The sequence below is a fragment of the Oncorhynchus kisutch genome, linkage group LG15 (genome assembly GCF_002021735.2).
Source record: "Oncorhynchus kisutch isolate 150728-3 linkage group LG15, Okis_V2, whole genome shotgun sequence".
NCBI lineage: Eukaryota > Metazoa > Chordata > Actinopteri > Salmoniformes > Salmonidae > Oncorhynchus > Oncorhynchus kisutch.
This window is the reverse complement of record NC_034188.2, coordinates 10,004,954-10,017,947: the sequence shown is the minus strand read 5'-3', so window position 1 is coordinate 10,017,947 and position 12,994 is coordinate 10,004,954. Positions and strand designations below refer to the sequence as shown.

Sequence of the window (12,994 nt, the reverse complement as noted above, 5' to 3'; positions counted from 1 at the left end):
TAGGATTTTATATTAGTTTGTAAGATATTCTCTGGTGCTTTTAGATACTTTGTAGTCAGTAGTTATGAAAGTGCAGCACGTCATTGCTCTCTCACTTTACTGTGTGTGCGCGTCTTGCTAGCTGTCACTCAAATGGTGAGGGGGCTGGAGCTAATTGGCTGAAACTCAAATTGCTCGGGTGCTGGTCCACGTCAGGGTAAATGTAGGGAATGATTTCAGAAAAAAAAATCACATTCAAACTAGGGATTTCGTGGCTAATTCAGGTAAAACAGTAATTTTGCTAATAGATTATGCATGTATAAACTACACATTGACACATCCAGCTCAAAGCGTGAGGTTTAAAAAAATATATATATATATATATTTACTGGTCGCCAAAGCACCGGATCATGTCTTTAACTAATATTGAATTGTGTTTGGTTGACAATGCAACCAAATATCAACATTTAAAGGACATATATCTTCGTTTTGGAAGGTTTTATCTGAGCCGCTGGTTTAATCCCATTCATGATTGAGTTGGAGTCATGAATCCAACATAGCATCTGTTAACTTGTTGAGAAGTTAATAGGCTATTCATTGTATTTTAAAAGTGATATTGAAATGCGTTGCGTTGTCGACACAACCAAATATCAACATTTTGGAAGGAGATGTCTCTCTTCTGCTTGGATAGTTCCATCTGTCTGGCCTTAATTCTTTCAACTTTTATTTTTTTGATTGAGATGGAGATGTGATTCCAACAAATCAATTATTCATTTGTAGACCAACAGGAATTAAAGCCAGACTCATTCGGTGGTACAGATGGAATTATACAGGCAGAAGATAGATCTCCTTCAAATGGTCATATTTGGTTGCTTTGACAACCAAACACAATTCAATATCATTAAATATGAAACCCTAGGCTTATTGTGTTGTCTATTTGTAGTTGATTTAGTACATCAGAGAAGGAAAGAAGTCATATTAGTAGTTTTTGCTTTTTGTTCAATCCTCAAATCTGGAGTTTCCTGAAGGACTGTAAGAATCTGTGGTTCAGGAACGTCAAATCAAATGTATTTGTCACATATACATGGTTCGCAGATGTTAAAGCGAGTGTAGTGAAATGCTTGTGTTGAGCTCTATTGTTGCAGTGATTCTGTGTCTGTATTCTAAGGCCGTTGGGAGTGCCCCTGGCACCAGTGTGACGTCTGCGGTCATGAGGCAGCCTCCTTCTGTGAGATGTGTCCCAGCTCCTTCTGCACGCAGCACCGTGAGGGCTTGCTCTTCATCTCTAAGATAGACGGGCGGCTCGCCTGCAACGATCACGACCCCTGTGGACCCGAGCCCCTGGAACCAGGGGAGATCAGGGAGTACGTACCTCCTGGGGGCATGCCTCTCCCCCACCTCACCCACCCCCAGGGTCAGGTCCCACCCAGGCCTGGTTCCACCACTGCTGGTTCTATCCCCTCCACAGTTGCCCCAGACCTGACCCAGGACTCGCTACTGCCCCCTACAGGGAGCTTGTTCCTCAACACCTCCCAGAACTCCAATACCTCCTCCTACGGACCCCCTAGCAGTCCCTACATGTCTGATAGTCAAATACTGCACTTCTCCCTTCCTTCTCCCCCCTCCTCCTACAAGGACGTGAAAGAGGAGGAGGAGGAGGATGGAGAGCTGGAAGACGGACAGGTGGGTGGATTAGAAGAGGATGCAGAGGAGGATGAAGAAGAGGAGGAAGGAGAGGCGATGGAGGTAGTTGAGGAGGAAGATGAGCAGTATGAGGGCAGACTAGGAGAGGCGGAAGGGGGAGATGTGTATGACACCTGGGGGGACTACATGGAGGAAGAGCCAGACGATGAGGGGGAGGTAGAGGGACAGGAGGAGGAGCCAGACGATGAGGGGGGGGTAGAGGGACAGGAGGAGGAGTGGGGGAGGGTGGAAGATGAAGAGAAATGAACTCTGTTTTACATCCCTCCCCCTTGTCTTCCATTCCTTCTTCCATCTATCCACCTCTTACGAAAATACTGTTTCTCTAGCTCTCATCTCTCTAGTGACATTCTGATGGACTGACACTGAGAGACAGAGAGAGAGATTGTCCTGGTGGTGCCAAGTGAAATACGAAGCTGCCTCTGTGTTCACACTGCATTGCCTTCCTATGCCCAGCATAGCATAGCACAGTGTGGGATATAAACTGGTGCTAAGGGGCTGGGAGGACTGCTCTGGTCAGCCTCTGGTCCATCTGTTGATATGTTATTAGTATGTGCTCTGGTCAGCCTCTGGTCCATCTGTTGATATGTTATTGGTATGTGCTCTGGTCAGCCTCTTGTCCATCTGTTGATATGTTATTAGTATGTGCTCTGGTCCATCTGTTGATATGTTATTGGTATGTGCTCTGGTCAGCCTCTTGTCCATCTGTTGATATGTTATTAGTGACTGGTGCTGTTTTTCTTCTCTCAAAGTATTTTTTTTTTTTTTTTTTTACAATTGGAAAACAAAAAAGGATGGGCAGCCTCACTCAGCCACACCCTGACTATACCGGGTCTGTTGCGTGTGTGACCATTGCAAAATAAATGTACAAATTCAATCATTTCATCCACACTGCTTGCGCACGTCAACTAACGTCTTCGATGCCAAACTCTGAAGTAGAACATGGTTCTTTTTGAGACACTCGATGCACAATGTCACGTCTCCTTATTGCTTTACATAAGGATACAACCCCACATGTTTGCTTGAAATGAGAAACCTGCAGATATTATTCAAAGAGAACTTACTAGGTTTCCCTTTTAATTTGGGGATTATACGCCGGAATGGAGATACATACACACACATACACATATACATACATACACATATACATACATACACACACATATACACACACACACATATACACACACACACACACACACAATTTTTTGTATGACCTGGGTCAAAGTTCTCCAAAGGACCTCCTCAGAATGGGAACACGTATGCATGAGAAGGTAAAATAACAACCCACTGTTCATCTCCCAGGACAAACTAGCTAACAACAGCTATCCAACGTCCATGAACGTTTCCTGTGTATTTTCACCTGTCCCCAAATGAATAGTTTGGTTTTGTTATTTTTAACCTGCAAGTCATGATCGCGTCTGGTTCGAGTAGATCAAATCAACACGGCCACGATGGCGCACGCACGTGCGGGGCCGGTGGAGACATGATTTTTGAGTTAGGAGCTCGAGCAGTTATCAAGAATAATGAACGATATGCTCTCAATGATCACTGATTTATAAAACGGCATAAACAACTTCTGGTTTGGATATATACCTTTTGTTAAAAATCAACACAATCGTGAAATCTAAAGTGCATCTCTTGTAAACGGTAAAGAAAAAACACCTTTTGTCCACAGCGAAAGATTATGATGATAAAACTCTCAATCCATAATTAAGATCCCAGATGGTCCATTATCTTAAGATGGTTTATGGCTGGACAAACAGAAACATTCCAAGAGTTCAGAACATCACTCCTGTTTAGTTGTGCGCACATCAATGTTTCGACCTTCATTTATGGCTTCACGTTACCGTTCCATCCACAGAATTAGAACACATTCTAGTTCTATGATTCCATCACCATAGGTCATTCAACGATCACGTCTGGCAGGAAAAGGTATTGGGAGATGATGCGAAAGTTTATATTGTGAGTGAACGTGGTGTGGTGTATGTTTGAGTGCACGCACTTGTCTGCTGTTATAGAATCAAGCGATACTTGTCATGTATTGTCTCATGGCCTAAAGAACAGTGTTTTAGAGTTTTATAAAGTAGAGTTTTATACTTCTGAATTGACTGTTGTGGTGCTGTAAACATTTGAACACAAACCCCTTAGTATAGACTGCATCGTCTCGCTGGAAAGCTGGTTGCCTGCATCACTAAAATACATGGTTTATCACCTCTGTTGATTAACTGAAGAGCCAAGCAGAATGTCTCATGTTTTCTGTCATAACTAATGTTGATTCATCAGGCAGCTTTTCCAACAGGATGGTTTATCATCACAATGAAGCTGTGAAGTGTTCTGAAACGTCTCTACATTCTAGAAAGGTTGTTCCGAGACCTTCAGTTCATACATTTTGTGTAATGTTCTGCTCTATATGTTCGGCATTCAAACATGTAGCAGCACACTTCCAATGCACAAACACACGGGTCCAGTTTGTTTGGTTGCTGGTTATGGTTAAATTCCATGAAATAACAATCCTTCCCATGAGTCTCATCTAATGCTTTTTAGCCTTTTAAAACAATCAATTGGGTCCAACACATATCAACTAAATGAGAAAATGATGTACTGAATTCTCAAACAGAAGCACTACCATTTTTTTACATGGCTTGCCTAATAATGTGTCAACAAATATTTCTGCCTCACTCTTGACTTGACATCCAGGCAGAGAAATATATGTATGTTTTGGTTGGCTAGTTTGGTATGTATCAAACCTATATATCTTTTCCTTTTTTTCATTATTTTGTTCCTTTTTTTGTGATGTTTGACAACAGGTCTACTTTGAAAAGTTCTCTGGCCACTCCAGTTTTTTTTTTTTTTTTTAGAGAGATGAAACACAGAAATAGATTTTCTGAAGAAACAGGGGATAATGTTTATTGCTGCCATGTTGAGAAAACTCATGAACTGAATTGTACTCCTTTGTGTATAATAAATATTATAAGTAAAGTTTCACAATAGAACATTTTGTTTTTGTCATTTTTTTCAATTGACTCGCTTATCCTTCCCTTTTGGAAAAAAGAAAAGCAGATCAGCTGAAAATATTTGCTGATTTACTTATTTTAAAATGATTAAATTAATCATTATTAAAAGGACAAATGTGTCATTATAAACTTTCCACTCAGTGGCGAACACTTCCTACAACTATCTGTCTCAGCGCAACCGCAACAGTTTGGAGAAGTCATATGCAAAGAGTGTGGATATACTGACAAGATACATGTCTCTCTGCCCTAACAATGGGAGTTGTTGTCCACAAAGCGACATGACGTGCTGTCTCTTTTTATGAATATTTGATGAGGGTTGTTGACGTCAACCGCCTATATTCAATGGCGACAGAAGCTATCCTACGAGCCTCATGACATGAATATGCATAGCCATCCAGACAACGCCGATATAAAGTATTTTTTCTCAAAGTTGCCCGGGATGTCACGTTGCCTACTTATAGAAATAAACTCGTAAGAACTTAAGCCTTACGAAACTAAAATTTGATCAAATAAACCTTACGTAGCAAATAATCCATATTTCTTTCTGTGGACCAAATTCTACGTCCGTACAAAAACGCTTGCATGGTGGGCGAAACAACGAAAAAACGGCACCTGATGGAGGGAGACTAATTTTGTGCCGAGTTGGGATTTTCTCTTCCTCTTCCTGCCTGCCTGAAGTTGAAATTAATATGACGTCACTTCCTGGTTTGTGAAATAGGGACGTTCATGTTGGAAACACAAGTCGATAGCCAGGTATCTTATCTAATTTTTGTCAAGGTAAGCAAAACATGCATTTTATCAAGAGTGAGTTGTACGGTCTATTTTTGTCGTCATACCTTCGTCGCCAAAGTTAGCTAACCAGCCTGCACGCAACCGTTGTCTTTGTCAATAACTTCAAGCCAGCTAGCTCCACCATCAACCACTTATCCCTACAAGGATATGTAGTGCTTTATGAAATCCACGTATTTGTTTAATGGTAGCTAGGTGACTCATCCAGCTATGTGGGTTTAGAGCTTGAGGTAGTCACATCAAACACGTACTTGGGAGTATGGCAAGACGGTGCACTGTCCTTATCTCAGCACATATCAAAGCTGCAGGCGGAAGTTAAATCTAGACTTGGTTTTTTCTATTTTTATTGACTTGACCAAAGCTTTTAATACAGTAGACCATTCCATTCTTGTGGGCCGGCTAATGAGTATTGGTGTCTCTGAGGGATCTTTGGCCTGGTTTGCTAACTACCTCTCTCAAAGAGTGCAGTGTATAAAGTCAGAAAATATGCTGTCTCAGTCACTGCCTGTCACCAAGGGAGTACCCCAAGGCCCATTCCTAAGCCCCGCGCTATTCTCAATTTACATCAACAATATACAGTGGGGCAAAAAAGTATTTAGTCAGCCACCAATTGTGCAAGTTCTCCCACTTAAAAATATGAGAGAGGCCTGTAATTTTCATCATAGGTACACTTCAACTTTGACAGACAAAATGAGAAAAAAAATCCATAAAATCACATTGTAGGATTTTTCTATGAATTTATTTGCAAATTATGGTGGAAAATAACTAAAATAACTTCAACTGAACCTGCGTATCAGAGAAGACATCACTAAAGTGAGTCCAGTCACATTGAAGGTGTTTTGTGAGCCATGCTACATTAGGCATCTCAATCTGTTCTCCCGCTCATCACCCATAGAAGTTACACATTTGTAATTCTGACACGTTTCGATGAAGAAGTATTTAACTTATGCATTTGTGTACTTTTGTGACCCGTAGTACTTGAGAAATCTATATCCCAGACTCAGCCTACTACGACCCCCAAGACACGAGCCATGAGAGAGAACCCCTACCAGAACACTGAAGAGTAGGTTACGGTTCCTTTTACTATTGTGTTGAGCGACTAACCAACACAGGTTATTTTTGGTTTTAAAAAAATGTTTTAAAGGATTTAACCGAAATTACTTTAGCTATTTGAATTCCATTTAGTTTTTTTGGAATGAAATAATAAAGTCATCAAATAAAACCAACGTTATATACACAACTGAAATATTTTATTGATGTAAATAAACTATGGTTAATTAGTGATAAGTAGTAATGGGCAGTCACTACCATCATGGGACTTGTATTAATAGTTTTATTCTGTGTTACAGCATTCAACGCACAATACATAGTGCATTTAATGTGAGATATCGAAGGGAAAAAAACGTATTATTAAAACCGACCTCAACAAGTACTAATCGCTCAGCACTATTTAACTAATGGTCTGTAAACTACATTAGTAAACCCCTATCAGAACACTGACATGGTGTCTGAAGAGCAGGTTACTGTTCCTTAACAGTCTGTAACTTCATGTCATGAATCTCTAATTACATATCATGACGCTGATTGGCTTATTTTTAGGCAGTTACGAAACAAGTGTTCTTTTCTTCTCAGGAAGGACAAGTCTGAATATTTTATGTCTGTTACCACTGATAACCTGAATGACCCTAGAAAGTTTTGGAAGGCTATTAAGTCTATGTCTGGTAACAGTAATGTTAATGAATTATGAGCCCTTCCTGGTTAAATAAAGGTTAAATAAATAAATACAATTTAAAAAATAAACCACATGTTATGATTTTGTCATTTACATGTTCCAAATCACTATATACAGCGGGGCAAAAAAGTATTTAGTCAGCCACCAATTGTGCAAGTTCTCCCACAATACTTATTTTCCACCATAATTTGCAAATACATTTATTTAAAATCCTACAATGTGATTTTCTGGATTTTTTAAAATCTTTTTGTCTGTCATAGTTGAAGTGTTCTTTTGATGAAAATTACAGGCCTCATCTTTTTAAGGGGGAGAACTTGCACAATTGGAGGCTGACTAAATTATTTTTTGCCCCACTGTACATGAATGCTGACGTGACAGTGCTTATCTTTTCTTTCGCTGTGTCTTTGTGTCTGTGTGACTGTGTGTGTGTGTGTGTGTGTGTGAGAGTGTTTTGCCGTCACTGAGATCGCCTGTGTTCCTAAATGTTTGTCCTTCTCCATCGTGTTTATTTGTCAGTGAGGGGTTCTCTGGAGACACCATGGCCCAGACACAGTTTATCTTTCCTGCCCACAACCCAACTGAGGTTTCTTTCTGATTCATATCACAGACTTTCTCAACAGAGACTCAACATCGCAAGACTTCCGGGAACGCTTGGAAAGCATACTCGACAGACCAGACCAGGGTTTGAGAAATGTAAGATTCTTCCTTAATTGTTAATTTTCTTGATTTTTAAAGGCACAACCTTGGTTTGAGACAATGTCTTAGTGATAGGGGTGGCAGGGTACCCTAGTGGTTAGAGCGTTGGACTAGTAACCGGAAGGTTGCAAGTTCAAACCCCCCAGCTGACAAGGTACAAATCTGTCGTTCAGTTAACCTACTGTTCCTAGGCCGTCATTGAAAATTAGAATTAGTTCCCTAGTTAAAGGTTAAATAAATAAATAAAAATACGTCAGGATTTTGGCATTGAAGCCCTTTATCTACTTCCCCAGTCAGATGAACACGTGGATACTATTTTTATGTCTCTGTGTCCACTATGAAGGAAGTCTAGAGTTAGTTTTTGAGAGCCAATGCTAACTAGCGTCATGCTAGCTGTTCCCATAGATTTCCAGTCAACACTAGTTGACAATTGCAACTTCCACAAGTTCATCTGATAAAGCGCTTCTTTGCCAAAATCCCAAAGTATCCCTTTAAGTATCTGAACATGTTTTTACTCCCAACTCGTGAAAGTGACAAACGGACACGTTTTCATTTTTCGTCAATAACACTTTTTTTTACATCGAAGTAGCGCCTTATTTTGACGGCGCAGTTCAGTGCGACACGACCGTTAGACCCAATATGATGTGTTTCTGCGCATGACCTTAGCTAGCTAACGTCACCATGACATCGCCTACAAGTGTGATCTGGGAATTCTATTGGACAACCAGTTTCTACCAATCTTCATACTTAACCATCTTTGTTAATTTCTTCTCTCAATATCTCCCAGGAGAATTAGTGGTATATCCCAACTTCTCCCCATGTTTTAGGCTCATAAAATGGTATCCATAGAGCTGGCATCCTAATGCCAATGTTCTTCATAGTTAGAATAGGAAAGGGATTGTATGGAAGTAAACACACGTCATCTCCTCCACCTCTCCAGTCTCTGTGTGGGAGGCCAATGATAAGGGCTCTGAGGTGCACCTCCAGGCCGACCCCACCAAGCTGGAGCTGCTGCACCAGTCCTTCAAGGTCAAGAAGGAGGTTTTCAAGGACAAACAGAAGAAGACGATCCTGGATAAGGCACAGAATAAATACACTGCACTCCATTCTCACCAGCCTCTTTTTTTGTCATTAGAGACCAAAGATTTCAATTCACATTTTCAATGTAAATAAACTGCATGTATAAAGTTGTGTAGCCCGTAAAAGTGTCATCAATGTAATAAACATGAACTCAAGTTCCTCATACAGCAGGGTTTGGATTAATTTAACCAATTCAGTTCCCTCGTCCTGTAAAATGTTATTTAATTCCCTTCTAATTCCAGGTCAGTCTATGAATTTAATCTCTCTCAATTCCAGTGTTAGGTAAAATTCCAAGAATTCAATTCCCAATTCAATATTATCCTAAACTATTCCACAAATTCAATTCCCTCTCTGTTCACTCACTGTTTAGACAGCCTAGCCATACTAGAAATATAGAAATACAAGTTGAAATCATTCAAAACATATCCTGCAGTCCATTTCATTAATTACTTTAACTGGGAAATGTACAAATATTGCATTTCAATTCCAAAGATTAAATGTTTTTAATATTCGAACCTAAACAGGCCAAACAAGTCTAATTTATATTCCAAATCTATAACTTAAAGATTGAATTATATTTTAATTTCAACAATGTAAATTATTCACTTCATGAGTGAATTAAAGAATTGAATTGGACATTCAAATTAAATTTGAACCCCCCCCAACCCTGTCATACATTAGTTAATGGTATAACTGTTTCATTCTTGTTGGTTGAGGGTCCTGTTTAATAACTGTTATTCCTGTGTGTTATGTTCTGTGTCTCAGAACGGGGTGAGGAGCAGCTGGACGTCCCTCCCAGAGGGCTGCTGCTGGCCCAGACTGAGGACTACAGTCGTCACGGTGCCGTGCTGAAGGAACCGGAGAAGGCTGTGGCACGCTCCAAATACGAAGAGGACGTACTCATCCAGAACCACGCGGTGAGGCATCCAGAACCGACTAACCCCGTAGAGATGAGCACAGTCAGAACGGTCTCCGGTTAGACAGGAACCTTTGGAGAGCAGCCCCCTCGTGGAGGAGCACAGTCAGAACGGTCTCCGGTTAGACAGGAACCTTTGGAGAGCAGCCCCCTCTTGGAGGAGCACAGTCAGAACGGTCTCCGGTTAGACAGGAACCTTTGGAGAGCAGCCCCCTCGTGGAGGAGCACAGTGCTGGTGTTTTACAATAACAATTTGAGTCTGCAAGAACTTCTCCAAGTCTAAAAAAATATTGAGTAAAGGACCGTATTAATACTGTACAGTAGCATCTATTCAGATAAGCATACTTAAAGTGGTTTATTTTATTTTTTATTTTTTGCCTTGCAGTGTATCTGGGGGTCATGCAGGAGAGAAAGCTGCTGGGACTTCAAGTGCTGCCACTCCATGGTCAAAACGAGCTACTGCACCGGAGAGGCTGGCATCAAAACTACTCCCCCTATAGAGCTCCTCAACCTGTGTTCCGTTTGAGGAGGGACTGGAGCAGGAGGAGGAGCTGAAGACTAGTAGAGATTCACAGGGAGAAGCTAAAAGAGAAGAAGCAGAAGAAGAAGCGGAAGAAGAAGCAGAAGTAGAAGAAGAAGAAACAGAAGAAGAAGTAGAAGAAGAAGTAGAAGAAGAAGTAGAAGAAGAAGAAGAAGTAGAAGAAGAAGAAACAGAAGAAGAAGCAGAAGTAGAAGAAGAAGTAGAAGAAGAAGAAGAAGAAGCAGAAGTAGAAGAAGAAGTAGAAGAAGAAGTAGAAGAAGAAGAAGTAGAAGAAGAAGAAGTAGAAGAAGCAGAAGAAGAAGAAGCAGAAGAAGAAGCAGAAGCAACAGAAACAGAAGAAGCAGAAGAAGAAACAGAAGAAGAAGCAGAAGAAGAAGAAGCAGAAGAAGAAGAAGCAGAAGAAGAAACAGAAGAAGAAGCAGAAGAAGAAGAAGAAGCAGAAGAAGAAGCAGAAGAAGAAGAAGCAGAAGAAGCAGAAGAAGAAACAGAAGAAGAAGCAGAAGAAGAAGAAGAAGCAGAAGAAGAAGCAGAAGAAGAAGAAGCAGAAGAAGAAGCACGGCTCAGACAGCAGCGAATCTGAGGAGGAGAAGAAGAAACAGAAACTGAACCAGGTGAACTTTGACTTGTGTGCATGCCCATGTGTTAATGAACATTATATTAGGTAGTCAGACCCCTTGGCCTCTGCGTGTACTCCTACCTGACTATATCTCACCCCAAAACCACTCCCCTCTCTCACCCCGGGTGTCTTGCTTTCTCTCGCTCTCCCCGGCCCTCTCGCTTTCTCTCTCTCCCCGGCTCTCTCGCTTTCTCTCTCTCCCCGGCTCTCTCGCTTTCTCTCTCTCCCCGGCTCTCTCGCTTTCTCTCTCTGCCCGGCTCTCTCGCTTTCTCTCTCTCCCCGGCTCTCTCGCTTTCTCTCTCTCCCCGGCTCTCTCGCTTTCTCTCTCTCCCCGGCTCTCTCGCTTTCTCTCTCTCCCCGGCTCCCTCGTGCTTTCTCTCTCTCCCTGGCTCTCTCGCTTTTTCTCTCTCCCCGACTCTCTCGCTTTCTCTCTCTCCCCGGCTCCCTCGTGCTTTCTCTCTCTCCCCGGCTCTCTCGCTTTCTCTCTCTCCCCGGCTCTCTCGCTTTCTCTCTCTCCCCGGCTCCCTCGTGCTTTCTCTCTCTCCCCGGCTCCCTCATGCTTTCTCTCTCTCCCCGGCTCTCTCTCTCTCCCTGGCTCTCTCTCTCTTCCCGGCTGAGCGATAGAGAGGAAGGGTGAGCGCTCATCTCGCTCGCTCCCCCCTCGCTCGCTCCCCCCTCTCTCGCTCGCCCCCCTCGCTCGCGCCTCACTCGCTCCCCCCTCTCTCTCTCCGCAGGCTCTGGCTACAGAGGACGTGCATCTGAAGCAGGTAGAGGAGATGATGAAGGTGGATGAGAGGAAGAGGAAGTACAACAGCCTGCAGGAGATCAAGGAGCCCACGGAGGAGGATATGGAGGCCTTCAGGATGAAACGCTCCAGGGATGACGACCCCATGGCCAACTTCCTGGAGCTGGGACAGTGATAGGGACAACTCCATACTCTATGCTCGCCCCTACCTACAGTATACCCTCCACCCTCTCATCCCAGCCCTGTACCCCCTACCCTCTCCTCTCCTCTCACCCTCTACCCTACCCTCTCCTCCCAGCCCTCTACCCTCTACCATCTCCTCCCCTTCCCTCTCCTCTCACCCTCTGCCCTACCCTCTCCTCCCAGCCCTCTACCCTCTCCTCCTCTACCCTCTCATCCCAGCCCTGTACCCCCTACCCTCTGCTCTCACCCTCTACCCTACCCTCTCCTCCCAGCCCTCTACCCTCTACCATCTCCTCCCCTACCCTCTCCTCACACCCTCTGTCCTTCCCTCTCCTCTCAGCCCTCTACCATCTCCTCCTCTACCCTCTCATCCCAGCCCTGTACCCCCTACCCTCTCCTCTCACCCTCTACCCTACCCTCTCCTCCCAGCCCTCTACCCTCTTCCATCTCCTCCCCTACCCTCTCCTCTCACCCTCTGTCCTACCCTCTCCTCTCAGCCCTCTACCCTCTACCATCTCCACCTCTACCCTCTCCTCCCAGCCCTCTACCCTCTACCCTCTCATCCCAGCCCTGTACCCCCTATTGTCTCCTCTTAACCTGGAGCCAACCATCTCTCTTCATTTCATGTTTACCCCTCAAGTCTACTATTCCTCAGAAGATCATTGTAGTCAGTTTATATTATTAAGTCTATTAATGTGGTACAAATGTTGTTTTCTTTCATATTTGTAAATATAGAATGAACTTTCAAAGGACCGTATATTCAATAAACAGCCTGACTTCTCTTGGTTATCTCAGACATTTGGTGGAATAAAGACATTTGTTAGAAAACCAAATTGTATTCCCATTTGCTTTGTGAATTATTTTCTCAGTATGCACTGAAAAATAAGGAAGACTCATCATATCACTGAAAGTAAAGGGTGATGTAGAGCTGCATAAAGAAAATAAGTTGGCTAGAGAGAGACAGAGAGAGAGACCGAGAGAGAGAGACAGAGAGAGAGA

The 12,994-nt window shown here is 42.8% G+C and overlaps 3 protein-coding genes across 5 annotated transcripts in view; all 3 read left to right on the top strand.

Moving 5' to 3' along the window:
* The window catches only part of LOC109880548 (histone-lysine N-methyltransferase, H3 lysine-36 and H4 lysine-20 specific-like), a 39,307-nt gene extending 34,631 nt beyond the window's left edge, over positions 1-4,676 (top strand). For both annotated transcript variants that reach the window (XM_031789608.1, XM_031789607.1), the window contains one exon: positions 1,148-4,676. In XM_031789608.1, the coding sequence (XP_031645468.1) occupies positions 1,148-1,929 (782 nt within the window). In that variant the 3' untranslated portion in view covers positions 1,930-4,676. The remainder of the gene's footprint in view (positions 1-1,147) is intronic.
* A 720-nt stretch (positions 4,677-5,396) lies between these two features.
* On the top strand, positions 5,397-10,357 carry LOC109880551 (pre-mRNA-splicing factor SLU7-like). 2 transcript variants are annotated; one of them, XM_031789605.1, is made up of 5 exons: positions 5,397-5,474; positions 6,462-6,549; positions 7,826-7,911; positions 8,855-8,994; positions 9,760-9,868. In XM_031789605.1, the coding sequence occupies exons 2-5, from the start codon at positions 6,518-6,520 to the stop codon at positions 9,844-9,846; spliced, it is 345 nt and encodes a 114-aa protein (XP_031645465.1). In that variant the 5' UTR covers positions 5,397-5,474; positions 6,462-6,517; the 3' UTR covers positions 9,847-9,868. The 2 variants fall into 2 exon arrangements, 1 of the variants encoding a protein (XP_031645465.1); XR_004202977.1 differs by lacking the exons at positions 5,397-5,474; positions 6,462-6,549 and adding an exon at positions 10,296-10,357 and having other exon boundaries at positions 7,597-7,911; positions 9,760-9,911.
* On the top strand, positions 10,353-12,116 carry LOC109880553 (pre-mRNA-splicing factor SLU7-like). Its single transcript, XM_020472750.2, has 3 exons — positions 10,353-10,423; positions 10,906-11,062; positions 11,802-12,116. The coding sequence occupies exons 1-3, from the start codon at positions 10,353-10,355 to the stop codon at positions 11,985-11,987; spliced, it is 414 nt and encodes a 137-aa protein (XP_020328339.2). The 3' UTR covers positions 11,988-12,116.
* Positions 12,117-12,994: the final 878 nt, after the last annotated feature.